A 23,995-nucleotide genomic window follows, 5' to 3' on the forward strand; every position below is an offset into this window, starting at 1 on the left:
AATTGCTACCTTCATGGGCAAGTGCTTGACTTGCGCCAAGGTGAAGGTAGAATACCAAAAGCCCTCAGGTTTACTTCAACAGCCAGAAATACCTGAGTGGAAGTGGGAAAGGATTACAATGGATTTTATCACCAAGTTACCCAGATCTCCGAGCGGGCACGACACCATCTGGGTAATTGTAGATCGGTTGACTAAATCCGTCCACTTCCTGCCAATCAAAGAAAACTTCAAGATGGAGAGACTCACACGGATCTACATTCGGGAAATAGTTCGCCTTCATGGGGTACCTGTATCCATTATCTCCGATCGAGATAGCAGGTTTACCTCGAGGTTTTGGCAATCACTACAGAAGGCCCTTGGAACTAAGTTGGATATGAGCACGGCTTATCATCCACAGACAGACGGATAGAGTGAGAGAACAATTCAGACATTGGAAGATATGCTGAGATCCTGCGTCATCGACTTCGGCATGTCGTGGGACACTCATCTTCCCTTGGTCGAATTTTCCTACAACAACAGCTACCATACCAGTATCAAGGCTCCGCCATTTGAAGCCCTATATGGCCGTAAGTGCAGATCCCCTCTGTGCTGGGCTGAGGTGGGTGACACACAGCTAGTTAAGGGTCAAGTTCCCGACAACACTCTCACAGGTCCTGAAATCATTCGAGAGACGACTGAAAAGATCGTGCAAATCCGGGATCGACTGAAGGCATCAAGGGATAGACAAAAGAGCTACGCTGATAAGAGACGAAAAGCCTTGGAATTTCAGGTTGGTGACCGTGTCCTTCTGAAGGTCTCACCCTGGAAAGGCATGATACGCTTCGGGAAGCGTGGGAAGCTAAATCCAAGGTACATTGGACCGTTCGAGATCCTTGCTAGGATCGGTCCCGTAGCATACAAACTCCAGTTACCCCGAGAACTTAGCAATGTCCATCCCGTTTTCCACGTGTCGAACCTAAAGAAGTGTCTGTCCGATGAGACACTTGTGATTCCTCTCGATGAGATCGAACTGGACAAGGGTCTACACTTTGTGGAAGAACCAATTGAAATCATGGATCGGGAAGTCAAATGAACGAAGCAGAGTCGCATCCCGATAGTGAAGGTTCGCTGGAATGCCAAGCGGGGACCTAAATTCATTTGGGAGCGCGAAGATTCGATGAAACAGAAGTACCCTCATCTCTTTCCAAGTTCATGATTTGTTTTCTATTCTTGAATTTCGGGACGAAATTCCCTCAAACGGGGGGATCATGTGACAACCCGGAACATCTATCTTGTACGCCTAGTCAATTCAATCAATGTTTAACTTGTTCTGTTAACTTCTTGTACTGTTTAAGGGTTCATTTAAGCGTTCTAAGCTTGAGTACAACCGAGGTTGAGGTTAGGAATGAGTCAACAGGTCGTATAGTGACAAAACCGGGCCATACACACCTTTAGGAGGAGTGTACGGTTGTACACATGAGTGTGCGGCCGCACACCCCCTCATGGCAGCACACCCACTCTTATATAAAGGGTAGTGTAACATCTCGTTTAAAATGGAATAATTAAATAATAAACCCGAAATCCCGAGGAGCAATTATTATTATTATTGTATGTTATTATAGTCCAAAATCCGATACTAATTAGTGGGGTGTTGGTTTCGGGGTGCCAAATGATATACTTTTGATTTTGAGGGTTTAAATGTAAGTTTGGGACTTATTTTGTAAGGATTTTAGAAGGCAGGGTGTAATGAGAAACTTGTGGACTTATTCTGGAAGGATTTTGGGATACTAGGGGCTGATTGGTAATTTTTGGACTGGTGCTGAAAGGAATTTTGTAGAGCAGGGGTTGTAGTGAAAATATTGGATCTTAACTGAATTAAATTGTGGAGTCGGGGGCCAAACTTGTAAAAATGAATCAAATTTTTGTTTGGAACACGGGACTTAAACCCGACTCCCTTCTCCCGTCACCTTCTTCCTATGCATAAAAAACACAACTTCAACTAACCCTAACCCTAAAGAATATAGCAGCCGCCACCCTTATTTCTCCCATTTCCCAGCTGCCGCCCTCACCATGGACCACCACCTTGTATCCCCATCGTCGGCTGCTGCCGCCTTATTGAGTTCGAGCACCAACCACCGGCGTTGCCACCGTGCTGAAGCTGCGATGCCATCGTCAACCGCTGCCGACAACGCGTCCACCAGAGACCGTGAGCCCTCATCTTCGTTCCTTTCTGTCGGAGCTATCGTCGCCCATCGCCACCGTCTGTCTAGCTCCGCTGCTCTCACTTCATTGTTGCATTGATACCACCGCCGCTGCCATTGCCGTTGAAGACCCAGCCGTCGCCGGACGTTAGGCCGCTATTGCTGTTGTGAACCACTGCTGTTGCCGCTGTTAGCTGATGTTGTTGCCGGCTGTCTCGCTGCTGCAGGCTGTTTCACTCACCGCCATCGCCTCCCACCACAGGTGGGTGTGGGTTCACTTTCAAGCAAGACTCAAGTGCATGACGCTTCGGTTTCTATGTTGGTCGTGGATGGTGCACTGTCCGGCCGGAGTTCACAGAAAAGTCGTTGCCACCACCAACCACCGCCTGCCGCCACAGAGCGGCTGTGTGTGTGTGATTTTGCGTACTTTAGGTGTGTTTAGGTGTATGTTTATTAGCGTGTGTGCTATTTGGATCGTATTGTAAATTGTAACCAATCGGAATAGTAAAGAAAACCCGTCACCACCACCATGAGGTGGTGGTTGCCGCCTCCTACCGCCACCGACCGCTGTGTCGGGTGGCGGTGTGCCTTGTTTGGTCTGTGACTCGTTTGGATGTTTGGACAAGGAACTACTAAACCCTAATGGGCCAAAAGAAACCCTAGTGGGCCCAATGAGACCTTAATGGGCCTAATAAAACCCTAATGGACCTAAAGCCCAACCATTTGATAAATGGGCTAATATTTGGGTTGGAAAACCAAAATAGGGTTTGGAAAACCCTAATGCCTTGAAACCCTAAATTTGGGATTGATCGGGACCCGCAAGAGAATTATTTATTAAACTTAAAATATTAAATTATTATCATTGGTAAATTAACCTAATGCAATAATGGATTTAATGGATTAAGTCCTTAATGGATTAAGCCCTTAATTGGGTTAAGTAAGAAACACTTAACCCTAATCGTCATTTCAGGTGAAAAACCCTAATTTCATTTGGGCCTTGAATTGGGCCTTTCTAGTGGGCTTTGGATTTGACTATTAATGGGCTTTCCAAGAATAAGTAAATGGACTAAATAATTATATGGGTTTTGGGATAAGGCCCATGTGAGAGTCTTGGGCCCAATTTGGAAAATTGGGCCATTGATGGGCCATAATTGAGCCTTTATGATTATGTGATATTGGGCCATATATTGGGCTTTGGCCCATTACTTGACTATTGGGATTTTGGAGTGTGAGTTGGGCCTTGGGCTTGGAACCCAATTATTAATTGGGTATTGTTTGATGTTGACAGTTCGGGAATCTGTCAACCAGCAGCTGGAGTTTTATCTGCGGGACTTCAGCAGCGCCAGGTGAGTCATCCTCACTATATCAATAGGGTCTACGGCACCAAGGCCGGCCCTTTATGATTTATATCCTGGTTTAGGATGGTTGCCATGTTAGATTACATCCTGGTTTAGGATGGTTACTATGTTATTGCTATGCTAGATTTCATCCTGGTTTAGGATGGTTGCCATGTTAGATTACATCCTGGTTTAGGATGGTTACTATGTTATTGCTATGCTAGATTTCATCCTGGTTTAGGATGGTTGTTACGTTAGATTACATCCTGGCTTAGGATGGTTGCTATGTTATTGCTATGCCAGATTTCATCCTGGTTTACGATGGTTGCTATGCTAGAGATCGGTTAGATCGGTATCCTGGTTATAGGATGGTTGCATGTTAGTGATCTGTTAGATCTGCATGTTTACTTGTTTATATGTATGTGCACATGTTTGTTGGTTTGGGGAAAGGGTTGAGGCAGGTCCTGCTGTGTGCGGTAGGCCAAGACACCTTGGGCGGACCGGGTAGACTGCAGGCCCGGGCCGGGCAAATCTAGTCAGGCCGAAGGCCCAGCGAGCGGTCCGGATAGGCTGAAGGCCCCGAGGAGGGCGATCCAGACGTGCCGAAGGCTCGGAGAGCGATCCAGATAGACTGAGGACCGGGATTCGGTCCAGTCAGACTGATGGCTCATTATGCATGCTTTTTGCTTATATGTTATATGATATGATTATGATTGAATGGCGTTGGTATCTTGGGGGTGACTCACTAAGCCTTCGAGCTTACATTTATCTATTATTGTTTCAGGTATTCTGATGATCGCGGGAAGGCGAAGGCGTGATCGTGCACCTCCTTACATTTTCATGATTGATTCTGGGGATACTCTGATGCTTAAATTATTTTGAAAGTAAACTGTAATAACTTAATGGTTTTAAATGTTTTAAAAAGTTTTAAATTGGCTTGAATTTTATGGGTGTTACAAGTTGGTATCAGAGCCTTGGTTTGAGTGAATTGGAGGAAACACTCATGTGTCTCCAGTCTCAAACTGAGGACAAGGTTACAAAACGATTTTCTTAAAATGTTTTCAAAAATAATAAAAGGAGGATGCAAGTGTACGATCAGCCGGAGCTCGCGGATAGACCCCAAAATACCTTACGGATTATTTGAGTTATGAGATATGATTAGAACAGCATGCTAGTACTAGGCTAGGGATCTTCAGGAATTACATGATAGAGTTGCCTGATTACATGATGCCTGCTAGCCTAGGGTTTCCTTTATATGAGATTGACATCATTACTGTAGTTGCTTAGTGTATGCATCACAGTTATACATAATTAAGATCTTATAGCCTGAGAATGTTTGATTTGGCCTTATGTTCTGTTCTTGTTTGATTGGGAGCTTAGGGTAGGATTGGATATTCGAAAGTCTATAGGGTCCAGCGTTATGTATGGCGAGCATACACTAGTGCTGTAGGGTTGGTGGAAGTTTCATTGATGGGTGGGTTGTGTGAGGTCGGGAGGCCAGTTATGAGATATTTAGCATTCCTCTAGGAGTGAGGATTGAGCGCTCGCTATGTTTATGTACATTGTTAGGGTGTTGTGGTGATACTTGAGACAAATATGGGTAGGTGTGGAAGGTAGTATGGGCTCGTACTATTGAAAGCACAGGACCCATACGCGTAGCAAGGAAATCACAACCCCTGTGGTTTAGTTGGGAGTTTGTTCTCGGTTGTTATATGGACTATACGAGATCTTTCTGGTGTATTATCAGAATGATGGTTACGAGACGTTTTGAGACCGGGTCCGGGTCATGATCGGGAGCTGGCAGCCAGGATAGGCCAGTATTGTCAGAGGATCGTGTCAGGGAGATCATCCGGGAGGAGGTGATCGAAATTGTTCGGGGACAGATTCCAAAGATGATTAGGTCTATCAGGACCGCCATGGTTGAGTATTCTGACGAGCGCTATGCAGCCATTGCTGAGACGGCTGCCGCAACATCTTTAGCAGTTGTAACGACGACAGGGGGAGGAGCTGGTCGAGCTTTCCAGTACCGGGACTTGTTATTAGCACATATTCTGATGAGCAGAGGGCTGCAGTTATCTGGGATCAGGAAAATGATCTGTACTCGTTATATTTCCGCGGGATGAGCAGGAGAGGCTAGTACATGAGTTTCTAGATTTTAGGCTCGGGGGTTTGCTCGAGGCCGGAATGAGAGTCGCGGGGACTCCGGAAAGGAGTGATGACTATGTTCAGCTGGGGTTTCGCAGCTGGAAGTAGAATGATTAATTGGTGAATTGGAATATCGTTTTATAGGATAAGGATTATGCCCTTTTAGTTTATGAGCCCGAAGGATTGAGCAGGCTTGTGACCCCAGGATCAGGTTGTATTCCAGCTCGGGGTCAGCTAGTCGTAGGGGTTGGCGACAATATTTCAGCGCTGGTGAGCGCGGGTGTGTTGATGTGGCATAAGTATCTTGTGAGATCTGATTCACCTTGGATCTCTTGCATCGGACGGTAAGGATTGATTGTGCGATTCATTGCACTTTCGAGATTGGAGACTATGTCTTGGGAGCAGTTTTAGCCCGGTTTAGGGCAGAGGTTGTTTCAGCTACTGCAGTTCAGCTGTGGATGATCGAGCTGGTGAGTGAGTCAGGGTGCGAGACCCTGAATGATATGATTTCTAGAGCCGAGAGCGGGAGATTTGTTGGAGCACTTTGGTAAGAAGGGTATTATGTGGGAGGCCTACGGACAGGGTCCCACAGGATGGTTATTCAACATTGTTAGGATTCAGTGACTGTAGTAACCGTTATTGACTGGTGGGGGAAAGCGCCAAGGGAAGTAGCTCGTTACTGAGGTATTAGTTGGAGCATATATCTTTTGGTCTTCAAGAATTGAGTGTGGGATCATCCAAGTATTAGGGACCGTCGGTTTCACTAGGATTCAGGAAGTGTTCATCTGGTTCTTAGAAGTGTGTGATCATATGGGATTGGCTAGAAATGGAGCACTAGTTGGTAAGAGTTGGTTGTTATCGGATCGATCGTTGGAAAGGGAGAAAGAATGGGAATTCTCCAATATTCATGTATTGTGAAGACTTAGTCGAATCTAAGTGGGGGAGAATCGTCCCGGGATTCGGAAGCAGGAGTCGTTTCGAAACTGGGATAAGTTTCGCATCCTTGTCAGGAAGAAAGGGCGGCCCAAGTTGCTGTTTGGTTTGAGGGTTTTGTGATTTGGGAGTTCGGTAAAACTCCCCAACATGTGTATCGCGTCTTCTCGTTGCTTGATAACAGAATTTGGGGAATCAGTTTGGGATTCTAGTCATGAATTGAGTTCAGTTCGGGGGTTCGGTCGAGTGTGTGCTCGACTATGAGGGTTTTTGGATTGATAGATTGAGGGTTGTGTTAGCTGCCAGGGCTCGGCAGTACTTTCAGCACGGGTGTGCGGGTTATTTAGCGTAGGTGGTAGATACGCGGATCAGGGATCAGACCACGGTTTCCTGAAAGAGTGGGCGATCAACACGAGGTCTAGAGTTAGGCCGATATTATAGTCCACGGATTGGATCAGGAGTTCGAAACCCCAAGTGGGGGAGAACTGGCTATATATGGGAAATGGCACCAGGTTGGGTCCGGGTTTATGCACAACAGACTTAGAGCGGTCCGGATAGACTGAAGGCCAGCGGGGCGTACCAGTCAGACCGAAGGCTCGGGGAACGGTACAGACAGGCTGAAGGCCCGGAGAGGCGGTCCAGATATGCTGAAGGTTCTGAGAGTGGTCCAGATAGGCTGAAGGCCCGGTGAGGCGGACCAGTCATGCTGAAGACTCTGTATGTAATCCATTAGGTCTAACGGTCAGATAGTGAGGGAAGTGTTGTGAGACTACGGGAGGACCCGTAGCATTCACGAATTGTTTCAGACGATTAGGTCAGGGTGGGCCAGTTCGCAAGATTGTAGGTAGACCACAGCATAATCAGAATCAGGAAACTGTAGGTCGTTGGAGATCGGACATGATGTAAGACTACGATATTTTGGTAGCGTTCACTTTTGTATTTGGTTCGATGGCGACAGATTGTCAGTCTGTTATGAGCGGATGGATCAGAATGATTAATGGATCCATGAATGGCGATACAGCTAGGGCAGTTATTACTTGTCGAAGTTTCCTTCAGGGGTATGAGGAGTATCTGGATGTTGGAACCCCCGCAGTTATCATAAGTTGAATAGTCGGATGAGAGCTAAGCGGACTAGGGTTCAACAACAAGGAATTAGTATGAGCGGTCTGTCAGGGAGCCAGACCCTCTCGAGACTTCGGATTCAGATTGGGTAATGCGATCATAATTCAGGGAATTCGTTCATTTCCGGGTTTTAAAACCCTGTTCGGGTGGGTTTTGATTGCCTTGGGAAGGCTGAGATTATGCACGAGATGGTGACCACGTAGTTCTAGTTGTGTGGTGTGTAAGGAATGACAAGAAACGATTTCGAGGACAAAATCAAATTTAAGTGGGGGAGAGTTGTAACATCCCGTTTAAAATGGAATAATTAAATAATAAACCCGGAATCCCGAGGAGCAATTATTATTATTATTGTATGTTATTATAGTCCAAAATCCGATACTAATTAGTGGGGTGTTGGTTTCGGGGTGCCAAATGATATACTTTTGATTTTGAGGGTTTAAATGTAAGTTCGGGACTTATTTTGTAAGGATTTTAGAAGGCAGGGTGTAATGAGAAACTTGTGGACTTATTCTGGAAGGATTTTGGGATACTAGGGGCTGATTGGTAATTTTTGGACTGGTGCTGAAAGGAATTTTGTAGAGCAGGGGTTGTAGTGAAAATATTGGATCTTAACTGAATTAAATTGTGGAGTCGGGGGCCAAACTTGTAAAAATGAATCATATTTTCGTTTGGAACACGGGACTTAAACCCGGCTCCCTTCTCCCGTCACCTTCTTCCTATGCATATAAAACACAACTTGAACTAACCCTAACCCTAAAGAATATAGCAGCCGCCACCCTTATACCTCCCATTTCCCAGCCGCCGCCCTCAATATGGACCCCCACCTTGTATCCCCATCGTCGGCCGCTGCCGCCTTATTGAGTTCGAGCACCAACCACCGGCGTTGCCACCGTGCTGAAGCTGCGATGCCATCGTCAACCGCTGCCGACAACGCGTCCACCAGAGACCGTGAGCCCTCATCTTCGTTCCTTTCTGTCGGAGCTATCGTCGCCATCGCCACCGTCTGTCTAGCTCCGCTGCTCTCACTTCACTGTTGCATTGATACCACCGCCGCTGCCATTGCCGTTGAAGACCCAGCCGTCGCCGGACGTTAGGCCGCTATTGCTGCTGTGAACCACTGCTGTTGCGACTGTTAGCTGATGTTGTTGCCGGCTGTCTCGCTGCTGCAGGCTGTTTCACTCACCGCCATCGCCGCCCACCACAGGGGGGTGTGGGTTCACTTTCAAGCAAGACTCAAGTGCATGACGCTTCGGTTTCTATGCTGGTCGTGGATGGTGTACTGTCCGGCCGGAGTTCACGGAAAAGCCGTTGCCACCACCAACCACCGCCTGCCGCCACAGAGCGGCTGTGTGTGTGTGTGACTTTGCATACTTTAGGTGTGTTTAGGTGTATGTTTATTAGCGTGTGTGCTATTTGGATCGTATTGTAAATTGTAGCCAATCGGAATAGTAAAGAAAACCCGTCACCACCACCGTGAGGTGGTGGTTGCCACCTCCTACCGCCACCGGCCGCTGTGTCGGGTGGCGGTGTGCCTTGTTTGGTCTGTGACTCGTTTGGATGTTTGGACAAGGGACTACTAAACCCTAATGGGCCAAAAGAAACCCTAGTGGGCCCAATGAGACCTTAATGGGCCCAATAAAGCCCTAATGGACCTAAAGCCCAACCATTTGATAAATGGGCTAATATTTTGGTTGGAAAACCAAAATAGGGTGTGAAAAACCCTAATGCCTTGAAACCCTAAATTTGGGATTGATCAGCAAGAGAATTATTTATTAAACTTAAAATATTAAATTATTATCATTGGTAAATTAACCTAAGGCAATAATGGACTTAATGGATTAAGTCCTTAATGGATTAAGCCCTTAATTGGGTTAAGTAAGAAACACTTAACCCTAATCGTCATTTCAGGTGAAAAACCCTAATTTCATTTGGGCCTTGAATTGGGCCTTTCTAGTGGGCTTTGGATTTGACTATTAATGGGCTTTCCAAGAATAAGTAAATGGACTAAATAATTATATGGGTTTTGGGATAAGGCCCATGTGAAAGTCTTGGGCCCAATTTGGAAAATTGGGCCATTGATGGGCCATAATTGAGCCTTTATGATTATGTGATATTGGGCCATATATTGGGCTTTGGCCCATTACTTGACTATTGGGATTTTGGAGTGTGAGTTGGGCCTTGGGCTTGGAACCTAATTATTAATTGGGTATTGTTTGATGTTGACAGTTCGGGAATCTGTCAACCAGCAGCTGCAGTTTTATCTGCGGGACTTCAGCAGCGCCAGGTGAGTCATCCTCACTATATCAATAGGGTCTACGGCACCAAGGCCGGCCCTTTATGATTTATATCCTGGTTTAGGATGGTTGCCATGTTAGATTACATCCTGGTTTAGGATGGTTACTATGTTATTGCTATGCTAGATTTCATCCTGGTTTAGGATGGTTGCCATGTTAGATTACATCCTGGTTTAGGATGGTTACTATGTTATTGCTATGCTAGATTTCATCCTGGTTTAGGATGGTTGTTACGTTAGATTACATCCTGGCTTAGGATGGTTGCTATGTTATTGCTATGCCAGATTTCATCCTGGTTTACGATGGTTGCTATGCTAGAGATCAGTTAGATCGGTATCCTGGTTATAGGATGGTTGCATGTTAGTGATCTGTTAGATCTGCATGTTTACTTGTTTATATGTATGTGCACATGTTTGTTGGTTTGGGGAAAGGGTTGAGGCAGGTCCTGCTGTGTGCGGTAGGCCAAGACACCCTGGGCGGACCGGGTAGACTGCAGGCCCGGGCCGGGCAAATCTAGTCAGGCCGAAGGCCCAACGAGCGGTCCGGATAGGCTGAAGGCCCCGAGGAGGGCAGTCCAGACGTGCCGAAGGCTCGGAGAGCGGTCCAGATAGACTGAGGACCGGCATTCGGTCCAGTCAGACTGATGGTTCTTTATGCATGCTTTTTGCTTATATGTTATATGATATGATTATGATTGAATGGCGTTGGTATCTTGGGGGTGACTCACTAAGCCTTCGAGCTTACATTTATCGATTATTGTTTCAGGTATTCTGATGATCGTGGGAAGGCGAAGGCGTGATCGTGCACCTCCTTACATTTTCATGATTGATTCTGGGGATACTCTGATGTTTAAATTATTTTGAAAGTAAACTGTAATAACTTAATGGTTTTAAATGTTTTAAAAAGTTTTAAATTGGCTTGAATTTTATGGGTGTTACAGGTAGACCCCTTTCCTTTCATTCCTTTCACTCCTTGGCCGCACACTACACCATTCTCTCAAGCTTCTTCAACCGTGAACCCTCCAAAGCTTCAAGAACGTGAGTAATTCATCCTCTAACTTGTTAACCATGAAAGAACACTCTATCTAAGCCTTAAGTCCGCAATATTCGTCATGTTCTTCATATTTAGAAGAGAGTGCGGCAACACACCCCCATAAGGTGGCCACACACTCCTAAAAGACCCTCCAAAGTGAGAGTTTGACTTCTATCTTCGAGTTGGACATGACCCTAGCCTTGCTGCACCTGAAAGTCGGCATTTAGGGCATAAACACGAAGGGTGTACGACAGCACACTCCTTTGTGCGGCAGCACACTCCTGTGTGCGACCACACACACGCACTTTAGGGCCGCAAACCCATTTCTATGACCTTTATTGACTCCAAACTTGCACTACAACTAAGCATGGACCTAGAACACTTCATGGATGCTAGCATGAACCTTGAAAACACCTCAAAGACACACTCCATCATGAGTGTGCGGCCACACACCTCATGGGCCGCACACCCATGGCCGTACACACCCCTAGGGTGGCCGTACACCTCCCTCACTCAATCATATGTGAGTTTAGCACTTTGTCCTAGGGTGGCCGTACACACCCCTAGGGTGGCCGTACACACCCCTAGGGTGGCCGTACAAGCCACACATGAATGCTTTTTGTGAACACCCCTAGGGTGGCCGTACAAGCCACACATGGCCGTACACACCCCTAGGGTGGCCGTACAAGCCACACATGGCCGTACACACCCCTAGGGTGGCCGTACAAGCCACACATGAATGCTTTTTGTGAACTAATACAAAAGGGTCTTTTAACAAGTATAAAAACTCATGCAATTCTCATATCTTATCCCTTTTGTACCATGTTGAGCATATGGGACGCTTTCAACTTACAACTAAAATTGCATAGTTTTTCAGATTCAATATCCACATCAACTACACTATACATACAAACTATAATAGGTATAGTTTGGGAAATTATACAAGTTCATACATATTCATACGCACAAACTATAATAGGTATAGTTTGAGATTTTCTAAACGTAACTCTTACAAGTCCAGAGATTTATCACTACTAAGCTTATAAACTATGACAGATTTAGTTTATGGTATACATCACTACATGAGCATGGCATTTCATAATTATTTAAGTATAATTGTCACTACATACAGTATACATACGTATTTCACTACAGTATAACACCATAGAATTACATGTAAACTAGATTGTACAACATTGTGAGACACTACTTCAAAACTGTACCCTTAGGTGTACAGGGCTAAATCCTATCATAGTATAACCAGAGTCTCCTGAGGGAGAGCGTGAGATTTGTGAATAGATCTATTCGGGATTGACAATCCCACACCTGAACTGCTAGCTACAGTTAGGCAGGCATGCCTGGGGTGACAAATGTCATTTAACCAACACTTGAAGAACGTTGTAAAAGTCTCTAGGTCATATCAAGCATGGTTATACGACTCACAATATGTATAAACTACTTGGATTTATGGGTGTTCATTCTTCAATAGTTTTATTTTCACTAATAGAACTATTACACACTACAACTGGAGGATTTCAGGGATTTCATATCATGAACTTACTTCAAGTAATAAAACACACTACACATACTGATGAAAGCCAGGGTTTGCAAACGGAATCGATTATACAATGATTTTTATACAGAATACATACATATTATGATTAGCCTTAGCTAGTCATACAAACTAGTGTTTTCACATGCCACAACAGTTTTCAGAAATGAATATTCATAGTTTTAAACAGAATTGATAACATCACTTTCACTAAAGAAAATACTGGATTTTCTTGGAAACATGCGAACATTTTTTTTACAAAGTCATCAACAAACTTTCATTTCAAAATATCGCTTATGAACTCACCAGCTTTATGCTGATACTCTTTTAAAACTGCTTGTATTTTCAGGAAATCAGTAGACAGGTACGTTCTGGATTTTTGAGAAGCTGGAGCAGCAAGAGTCATGATTTACTTATTTTTCATACATTTTTGATGTAATCCAAACAAGTTTTAAACAAATGTAAACATTTTTCATTTATGTATTCACAGTAATGGTTATGTTACTATGATTGCTATTATACGATGGTTGTGATACTAGACATGACGTCCTCCACCCCAGAACATTTCCGCCGTTCCGGTTTTGGGGTGTGACAAAAAGACAGTTGTAACCTTTTACCGGTTCCATCATTAGATATACAGACATTGAACCCAATGGGTTGTGTTCTAAGAAACTATCTAGCTTCTCCATGTTTTCATCTCTTGGAGATGACTTAGGTGGACCCAGCACCCGGTTCTCTTGAATTATCTTCCAAACTATTTCAGATACCGTGTAAAAGGACCCACCAACTTCCTTACATGTCAGAGTCAGTGATAGGAAATCTTCATTGCTTGATTTCTGGTATCTGCGAAAAAGAAACCATAATCTTAACAGTTATCATCTTTAGTTTGTAAGAATGTGTTGTTGATCAAGCCAGAAGAACAGAGTCAAAATCAAAAAGAAATGAAAACACCTTTTAATAAAAGTCTCAACCATTCCTTTCCATTCCTCTTTTGAACACAAAATTCCTAATTTCTTCCCTTCAAAATAATCATTAAACTTTGCTAAAGAAAATGTTTGCCCAACCCAACCTCATCTACTCACATGCATTCTGTCAACAAATAGTAGATCAACAACCACTGCACTGATTAGAAAAACCTACGACAGGACAAGATCAATGTCATATTCTTAAGTCTGAACAAACTGGAGAAGATCACTCAATTTGATGTGATGCATAATAAGGATTAAGGAACTACTACTACTACTACTACTACTACTCACTAAATGATTAGAATAACAAGATAAGACACATGAAAAATAAATGCAAAAAACATGTATAAACCCTATCATGTTGACACTAATGATTCCACTTTAAATACTATAAACCATTAATATAATGATTAGGCGTATGTAGTTGCAGCTGATTCACTTGGTACTTTTTAAGTTAGAAGAACATGTTCATCCAAGACTACTGTTTATTTTTTTTCCATCTTTTACATTCATAAAACTCCTTAGGGATTTGAACATGTGGTGCAATAATTAGAGAAACAATAACTAATAAGATGGCACAATGAATTTACCTCCCAAGTCTCAATAGAATGCAGACAAATAGGAACAAAAGATGAATATATCCAATCAAAGTGAAACCATGAAACTTTTTAATCAGCATTAGGTGTGGTTGTTGGCTCAAATTAGCTATCAAATTCATCAGTTGATTGAATTGTTGAGAGGTAATAGACGAATGACTTTGTCTAGCTAAATTATGATCGTTCACGTTCCAAGGTACGAATATAGATTGAAATTTATTGTGTGGCACAATCTAGTAAGGCCCAAGGACTCCTTATGTTCAAGTCTTGCTCAACTAACCTTTCCCTATCACATAATCAAATCAAAAGAAAAGAACAAATTATTATATATTGTAATAAATTTTCAATGTATACTGAAACATAGATGAAACATTCTCCCTCGAGATGGTAGAATTTCCGAAATGAAAATCCAGATTTCAAAGGATCATATACAATCAATAGAGACAAAGTATATAAATCAACTTGCGTATGATAACCAAAAAATTAATAGGGACTGATCCTCCTGCAAAAGTATATAGATGTAAACACATGTAAAGCCATAGACACAAATATATATGCCTACAATATACGTGGAAGAAAGAACCTGCTGAAATCGGCAGACCTATAAACTACCATGTGAGAGCCATGGGCATTTTGCTTTTGTAGACACGTCACCGAATCAGTAAAAATAAATAGATGAAATTAGGGAAGAATGAATAGAGTGCAGTGAAAGAAATGTTAAAAACAATTTCCATTGAATGGTTTAATCAAAATAGAAGGCACAATTTGAGGAGAATGCAAAGAATGAGGAAGATGAGGTGTTAGGGATTACCTGATTGAATGAAAAGCACATGTGAGGTGAAGCAAATGCGGCATCAATGGCGGTGGGCGTTGACGACGGGGAATAACGGACACCAACGAGGGCAACAAATTGATGGTGTGGCGATGGGGTTTAGAGCATCGACTATGGAGTTCAAAGCATTGTGTTTTCCTTCTTCTCCCTAAGTGTTTTATGGGAGAGTTTTCCCTCTTCGCCCTAAGTTTCCAGTTGGTAGGAGGAAAAAAAATGAAAATCTAAATATAAAATCACTAGAATAAGATAGCTTTTTTGAACAATGAAACAACGAGATACCAGTTGCATAAAAAATGGTTAAATAGAATAAAACTTATGGTTTGTATGCAATAAAATCAAAATATTTTAGTTTCATTTGAAATTATTGTGTCATTAATAAACATGACTTTTAATAGCATAAAATGTTATGTGTCATTAAATCTATTAATTATTATAGTGAAATTTAGGATGTGCCATTAAAAGTACGTGGCACGAAAGAAAATATGTCACTAAAAAATTGTGCCACTAAATGTGATTTTGTTTGTAGTGGGGACAAGATTGGACCAAATTTGATTGCTATAAATGGAAGTGTCAATTATCATTGATTAAAATTCTAATTATCATGCTTTTATTAAAAAGGGTCACCAAGTGTTGATGCATGTCCCTTGCAAGCATCACTCTTTTACTTTTGTTCATCAATTTAGCCAAGAGTAGCACCTCACGTAGCCAAACTAGAGCCTCACATCTTGCTTTTAGTATTAAGTGAAACTGCCTTTTTTTTTTGCATGTGTGTAAAACGTAGGTCTAATAGAGGGGTATGGCCGTATGGGTTATATGTTATTTTGACCCACCTTGGCATAATGTAGCCTCACCAATGTTGGGGACTAGTTTATTTGTTTCAGGGTCGTCGGGATTTTCCTTGGTACATAACCGAATACCTAAATATCATTTTCTCCAAATCATAGAACCGATATCGGACCATATATGCTTAGTCGGTACAAGTTAACGTCCAGTTCAAGATTGGGTATTGGTCCTATATGTTGATCCCTAGTGTGAATATCAATAGCCTTTTGTTTGGACAAAGAATTCGTATAGATATCATGGAAATCGTGCACACACCTGGTTTTTACAATTGATTAATTGATGGACTTAGATAGCCTATTTGTTTAAGGCCGCGTGAGAATCAAATATCTTATTTAAAGGTTCTCATTTAATTCATTGTCTTACATAATAAATGCTCGATCCAAGTTATCCTTTGATTATTTATAGTAGTTTATTATAAAATATAAAAACTATGATGTGATTGTATATTTTTTTCTTAATATTTTAAAGATAAAAAATAGTAAATTGAGTTGGCATAATATACTTATCTTAAAACCGCGTTCCAAGATAGAGTTATTATTTCTTTTATACCCACTTAACTTAGGTAACATTTTCAAAATAATAAAATATACCTTAGCTTTTTTTATATTATGTTTTTATATTATATAAAAAAAATCACTATCTGATTTAAAAATAAAATAGAAACGATCTCTATCACCTTCCCACATTGGTTTCATATAAATGAAAGGGGTTTAGTAGATTACATATTTCTTCCCAACAGTCCACATTTGTGTCCAAAGGCTACTCCTCCAAACACTGATTTAAAGGATTATCTATAATGACTAATTTGGGTTCTCCAAAGAAGATCTTGATGTTATGTGGCGATTACATGGAAGACCTTGAGGTTCCTTTTTTTTTTTGTTCTTAACTTTGACATTTGCTGCTATAAACAAGTGGTTCTCAATGTGGACTTCGCTTCTGATTAAAATGATTTTGTTGTGCAGGCAATAGTTCCTTTTCAGGCATTGCAAGCGTTTGGATTGTCGGTTGATGCTGTTTGCCCTGATAAAAAATCCGGTGATATTTGTCGCACGGTTCTTTATCGTATAACTCCTCATCAGGTCCTCCTCTTACTAAATCAGTAGACATTAAATACAAATTGATAATAATTCTTAAGCTTTGCATAAAGAAGAAGAATTTTCTGGACTTTAATTCGATTCCTTTCTATTTTGCTCACAATGGTTCCCGTATTTTTTGAAAGCAAATAATCTGATATTTCCTTTATAACTAAATCACATTAAATTTTTATCAAGAGATAATTACTAATGGGCTTGTTGCCTAGTGTTGCCCTCTTTCCTTGAGAGGTTGAGGGTCAAGTTCCGCAGCGGATTTTAGTAGTTTAGGAATATATATTTGTCCTTTCAAAAAAAATCAAGAGTTAATTACAAGGATAGTCCTTTATTTTACTCAAAATCATAAGTTTAGTCTGGTTTTTAAAATTTTCCCAAACCCATCCTTAATTTTACATTTTGTTAAGGATTTAGTCCATTGCCTAAAACGGTTAAAAAGGGGCCGTTAACCCCAAGTGATTGTATAAGATAATAAGATTACACCAACATGGCAACATCACGTGCCTTTTGCTTTCCAATTAACAACATCCTAAGTTAGATTTTCATCCAACATAAGGTTTACTTTTTGAAGTCTAAATTTCTAGTTACTTAATTTAACATCATAACTAATGCCAAAAAATATACCAACAAACTATCAAAATATTTACCATTCTAACACAGACTATTATTATTAATTAACATACTAATGTACTAATATTATATTGACATGTATGTAAGCATTTTCAAGTAAATTTGCAAAAAAAAAAAAAAAAAAAAAAAAAAAAAAAAAAAAACTGGTAATTACTACCATACTAACATAAGTAACATTAACAAAGAATTACAGTAAAATTCTATTGATCAAAAATACAAATCAACTACTACAATATCTAATTCATTTAATGAGTTAAAATGAAATCTAATGAATATAGAGAAAGTAAATAAAGCTAAAGCAGATTCTAACCTAATATGGAAATTTAAAGGGCAATAAAGTGTGATGAAATCAAATTTAACTAATCATTAGACGAAACTAATAAACGGAGCAGATCAGCAGAACAATTGTGCAGTTTATGACTCTATTGTGTAATGCAGTGCCTACAGAACATCACCACTCAATTACAAGCTAAATCCAGTTTGGAAAAACTCAATTAAACTATATTGAATCATGCAGGAGCAAAAAATGCAAAATGTATCTATCCAATTTAATAACAACAATAAAAGATTAAGGGAACAAGTAAGAACCATGGATGTTACTTTTGAAATATTGGAACTAACAACTTGGAAATTTAAGGGAACGAGTAAGAATTTGCCCTACATGCACTAGTAATAAGATAGTTCTGCTTCTATTGTACTTAGTCTTCTTAGGGTGTTTTTTCCCATCAAGCCATATATGTATGGGTAAAGTGATTAAATGGGTAAATCATATTCTCATTGTCTGGATAGTAAAAAAGGAACATTTTACACTTACATTCAAAAAAGAAACATAAAGATTTTTTCAAATAGAAACACTCCCTCATTATGCTTTACTATATTTTTGCAGACGTATTCAGAAGAGAGAGCTCACAACTTTACTCTGAATGCAACTTTTGATGAGATTGATGTAAGTTCATATGATGGGTTGGTTATACCTGGAGCACGTGCTCCAGAATATCTTGCAACATATGAATCTGTGGTGAAAATGGCTAAACATTTTGCCATATTTGGAAAACCCATTGCTTCCATCTGTCATGGATCACTTATCTTGGCAGCTGGGGGTGTTTTGAAAGGTCGAACGCTTACAGCATTTCCTACTCTGGGACCCGTGCTTGTTACTGCTGGCGCTAATTGGATACAACCTGAGACAATGGCATCATGTTACGTTGATGGAAATTTAATCACCGGAGCTGCTTACTATGGGCATGCCGAGTTTATTGGTAATTTCATTAAGGCATTAAAAGGAACTGTCACTGGTTTCAACAAACGGATTCTAGTCCTCTGTGAGGTAAGTAGTAAATTTGTAATTCCCTTCTTGAGCTGAGGTTGCTATCATTGGGTAGATTTTATAGAGTAAAATACCTTAAGAATATATGATTTGCAAGTATAAGGAAAAACGATAGTACAATGTTATAGTAAAATAATTCCAATAGTACTTTGCTATTTCTTGCATTTTTCTATGTTTCTACTTACCTCGAGTGTTTGATATATCTTTTATGGCCAATTGCAAGAAATAGCAACATAATTTCATTTATTTGTGCATTATATCATATCCTACTACCATTTCTTTCTATTAGAAAAACGGTAAATCGCAACATCTGAGCGGCTCACATCACCCCCGACCCACATGGTAGGTCAATCGCGGAACACTAGTGACATTTTGGGCATGCCAGGATTTAAACCATAGACAATCTGTGTAAAATTCCGCACCTTAACCATTTCTTTCCATTACAATATTATGCTTTCAGGTTTTTTATCAAGACATTGTACTTTGAATAGTTTAGTCAATTGTAGCATTGTACTTCAATTTTTTTTTTCAATTAAGATATTATATTTTAAAAAATCTACCCACTTATAGTAGTGAAAATTACTTTGTATTCGGATGACATTGCTATAATTGGATGGATTTTTTAAAGCATGATGCTATAATTCGGTGGTTACACCATTACTTAGTGATTTTTTTTTTTTTTTTTTGCTTCGTTTGTAGGATTTTATGGAAGAATATGAGATATATGTTCCTTTTCAGTCCCTTCAAATTCTTGGATGCCATGTAGATTCCGTTTCCCCCAAAATCGAAAAGGGTGATAGGTGCTATACAGCTATCCATGAATTTGAGGGGGACCAGAATTTTAGTGAAAAAAATGGACATGAATTCGAAATGACAACTACCTTTAAGGACATAGATGCTTCAAGTTATGATGCTCTTGTTATCCCTGGAGGTCGAGGTCCAGAATACCTGGCACTACACCAAGATGCTATTAATTTGGTGAAATATTTTGTGGACTCTCGAAAGGTCGTTGCATCCATAGGATATGGGCAACAAATTTTGGCTGCTGCTGATGTTCTTAAGGTAAGGATTTTTCTTTTGGAATTTATGTATATAATCAAAATCATTCTCAGTTACTTTCATTATAGTACAATGTTGGGATTTAAGTAGCATTCCCAGTCACCTTTCATTAGAGAAGATGGCTTGGTTTTGGATGGTTTGACTTTAGATGTTAAAGATAAGCTTAAATTACAACCATATTACAACTACAAGTTGTGTAGTTGTAATATCAAGATAAGTTTAGTGGTTTCTTTCCATATTACAATATCATGATAAGACATTAGAGCATCCATACCGCATGGTTTAATGGAATGGTTGAATGAGCCGGAATACCTAGTTGGCATTCAATGGATTGAACTCATTATTTCTTGCATTTAACTCTTTTCTACTACATTTACTAGGGCAAGAAATGTACTGCATATCCTGCTGCCAAACTTCATGTGGTATTGGCTGGTGCAACCTGGATAGAACCTGACTCAGTAGATGGTTGCTATGCTGATGGAAATTTAGTGACCGGAGTAGGCTGGCCAAAACACCCTCAATTCATTGCTAAGTTAATGGAAGTACTTGGTGTAAAGCTAAGTTTTTAGCACACCCACAACATGACATATTTGTTGTCGGTTTAATAAGTCGGAATTAAATTCAACTTAAAGAATAAATCCAACATATTGTGATATCTTTCAAATGTTATGTGTATTGTAATGTAACAATTTTCATTTTATTTTGTGATGTCATATTTACTATTTCGAAAAATTGCAAATGTGATAAGATATTCCGAATATAGTATAATGAATTGCGTGCCAAAATATGGATATGCGAAGATTATGTAGAATTGGTCAAATGAAATGCCAAATTTGGTAATACTTACAGTAGAGCTGACACTACATTAAGATTCATAAAATCAGTTTAAGCATTATAAAATTGAGAGAAATGTCAATACTTTGTAAAATCAAGATTTTGTAAAATAAATCAAGTACATAAATGAAATTGGGAATTAATTTATTTTGTAAATCCAGCTACTTATTATAAATCCATCAACTTTTTATAAATTTAGTCAAGTTTTCATGAAACAAAAAATATTTAGTTATGAAAGTGATGTTTTCTAATTTCCTAGAAAAAGAAAGAAAGCTAATATCAAATCTTTTTTGTTTTAGAGCTAGTATTCATATACCCCCAAGAGTACGAAGAGACTTCTTTCTCATCATAACTTTTTTATCGTTGCATCATATTTCTTTTCTTCATTCATTTTTCTTTATATTTATTTATTTTTTAAACAAATCTAAAAAATAAAATAAAAATATATTTTAATTATTTTTTAGACAAAATTTCACAATGGTCCTTAAGCTCTTTCGTTTATCCCTAAAATAGTCCATATGAAACCGTTTTTGCATGAATGGTCCCTGCGGAGCAAACATTACATATAAATGGTCCTTACTGTGGATGTCCGTTAGATGAATCCGTTAAGTTGAAAGAATTGTGGATAATTACCACTTCTGCCATTTTATAAAACTTTCCTAAGGACCATTTGTGAAATACGCAAGGACCATTTGTGAAATTTGAAATAACTCTATTAAATCCTGTATTAATTACCATAAATCAAATATAAAGGAAAAATAATAAAACATAGAAAATGTAATATTTATATAAATAAAAAATTAAAACTTGTAAATTTTAATCATTATGCACATATATTTTATTTAATATATATTATTTTTGTTGTCGAAACTTTATCTAAAATATTGAAACTACAATACATCATTAAATATTTTTGTTTCTATTTTTTATCTAAAAAAATTTGAAAGATAAAAACATCATTTTATTACTTTTTAATTTTTACATGATGTAATTTTTAAAATTTATTTTCATTTACCTTATACAAATATATTAATTTTTATGAAAAAAAATATGATGAGTTATTATAAAAAATACGTTATTATAGAAATAATAATAGTTTGTTGCTATTTTATTTTTAAAATATAAGTATGCGGTTTTGAATTAATGATAAAATTATGTCTCAGTTTTGGTTTCATAATATAAGTACGGTAAATTTTATATTGGTTTGATATAAACTTTGATATTTAATTTTAAAATTTTATTTTGTTTTATCAAAGTTTGAATATATTCCTTAATAAAGACATAAACTTTTCAAATGCAAATTAAAAAACGTCTGTTAGCTAATAATTAACTACGCTGCTACACATGCTAAAATAATTAACCATATGAATAATATAACATTAATTGAGTTTAATTCATTTTATTTAATGGAAAATAAAAATATTTTATATGTTTGAAAGGTTGGTGTTTTAGAAATAATAGTGTATCATTTTTTTTATAAAAATAAATTTATTTGATCACTTGTACAAAATACAAACCTTTTAAATTTTATTTTCCATTAAATAAAATAAATTAAACATAATTAAATGAATGGTTTATTATCTTAACATGTGTAGCAGCGTAGTTGATTATTAGATAACATACGTTTTTTAATTTTTGTTTGAAACATTTATGTCTTGTTAAGGAATATATTCAAAATTTGATAAACTAAATAATTTTTTAAATTAAATATCAAAATTTTAAATCGAACCAATATAAACTTTACCGTACTTATATTATGAAACCAAAACCGAAACGTATTTTTATCTTTAACTCAAAATCACATACTTATATTTTTAAAATAAAATAGCATCATACTATTTTTCTATAATTCATAAAAATAAATATATTTGTATAAGATATATGAAGATAAATCTTAAAAATTACATCATGTAAAAATTAAAAAGTAATAAATTGATGTTTAATGCTTCAATTTTTTTTTAGATAAAAAATAGAAAACAAAAATATTTAATGATGTATTGTAGTTTAAATATTTTAGATAATGTCTAGACGATAAAAATTATTTATATATTAAATAAAACAAATTTGGATGATGATTAAAATATTGAATTAAAGGCACAATCCAAGATCAATTTTATGCATAAACATGAAGAACTCTAAATCAATTATAGAATACTTACTTGGAGAGATTAACATGTGATAACTCAAATTAAAATAAATATATAAGCATATGGTATAAATATATTATTATAATTATTAATGAATTAATTAAGAGTAAATAGAGAAATTATGGAATTTTAATTCCAAAACCCATCACTTGATTAGAGTCATAAATTTGGACTTTTGGGTTAACTAGAAAGGTTACAAACATGGGCATTATAAAAGACATGAGAAATAGAGTGGAATGCCACAAAAATTGTGAAGAAAGGTGGAGAAACAAGGGAGAATTCGTTGAAGGAAGTTGTGAAGTTATTTTTCGTAGTTTGAACAATTAAGGTGCAGGTTAGCAACAAAGCTTCAGATAGGATTTGTCGGTTACAAGGTGAGTTATCCGTGTTCTGTGGTTGCTCGCACATAAATGTTTGTCATACGTTATTATGTGGTTTTTATTTATTTATTGACAATATGTTTTATGATAAGTATGGTTGCGTGCAAATGTTATTTCGGATTTGTTATGTATTGTGTGTGCATTTTTTTTTGGATGACATGTTTAGCGGGAACGGGTGGGTGTTTAATCGCCGTGAGCATGACGGATGTGTGTGATCGGCGGGGATGGGAATTGAGAACTATACTCATTTCCTTGGATATTTAAAATACTTGAGTACAATGGATGATGAGTTGTCTCAAGGAAAAGGGAAAAGAACCTTTGGCTCTTTCTCTGGATAATTAATCGTTCCCATAAATTATGTCATCGGGTGATATGTTTGTTGTATGATTTATTGAAGATATATGATAAAACTATTTGTTTTTTTTAAGTGATGGACATATATGTGCAACACGAACTCACTAGGCCCTAGGCTTACCCATTTAGAAACTTTAAATGTGCGCAACCCAGAAAACTATTTAGCAAGTGGCAGTAAGAAGGCAAGGAGAAGGATTTTACAACAAGACGATAAAGGAGTTCCGCAAAGACGTAACACCCGAAGTTCTTCAATTGAAGATTTTATTTTATTTTATTTTGCTTCCGCTGTAGTTTAGTCTATACGTAAGTTTAGAATTGATCATGGGAGACGTTGGAACGATT

The 23,995-nt window shown here is 38.5% G+C and overlaps 1 protein-coding gene and 1 long non-coding RNA gene across 3 annotated transcripts; both read left to right on the forward strand.

Annotated features, from left to right (window-relative positions):
- Positions 1-8,431: 8,431 nt before the first annotated feature.
- On the forward strand, positions 8,432-13,099 carry LOC145168977 (uncharacterized). Of its 2 annotated transcripts, XR_013742213.1 has the most exons (5): positions 8,432-9,093; positions 9,944-10,001; positions 10,777-10,876; positions 10,952-11,048; positions 12,945-13,099. It is a non-coding gene; the product is annotated as an uncharacterized LOC145168977 (long non-coding RNA). The 2 variants fall into 2 exon arrangements; XR_013742212.1 differs by having other exon boundaries at positions 10,777-11,048.
- A 3,438-nt stretch (positions 13,100-16,537) lies between these two features.
- LOC145168978 (protein DJ-1 homolog D-like) lies at positions 16,538-20,638 on the forward strand. The gene is made up of 5 exons (XM_079087608.1): positions 16,538-16,696; positions 16,797-16,913; positions 18,439-18,879; positions 19,579-19,941; positions 20,319-20,638. The coding sequence occupies exons 1-5, from the start codon at positions 16,631-16,633 to the stop codon at positions 20,505-20,507; spliced, it is 1,176 nt and encodes a 391-aa protein (XP_078943734.1). The 5' UTR covers positions 16,538-16,630; the 3' UTR covers positions 20,508-20,638.
- Positions 20,639-23,995: the final 3,357 nt, after the last annotated feature.

The sequence above is a fragment of the Lactuca virosa genome, chromosome 4 (assembly GCF_052849685.1).
Source record: "Lactuca virosa cultivar CGN04683 chromosome 4, Lactuca_virosa_CGN04683_v6, whole genome shotgun sequence".
Taxonomy (NCBI): Eukaryota; Viridiplantae; Streptophyta; class Magnoliopsida; order Asterales; family Asteraceae; genus Lactuca; species Lactuca virosa.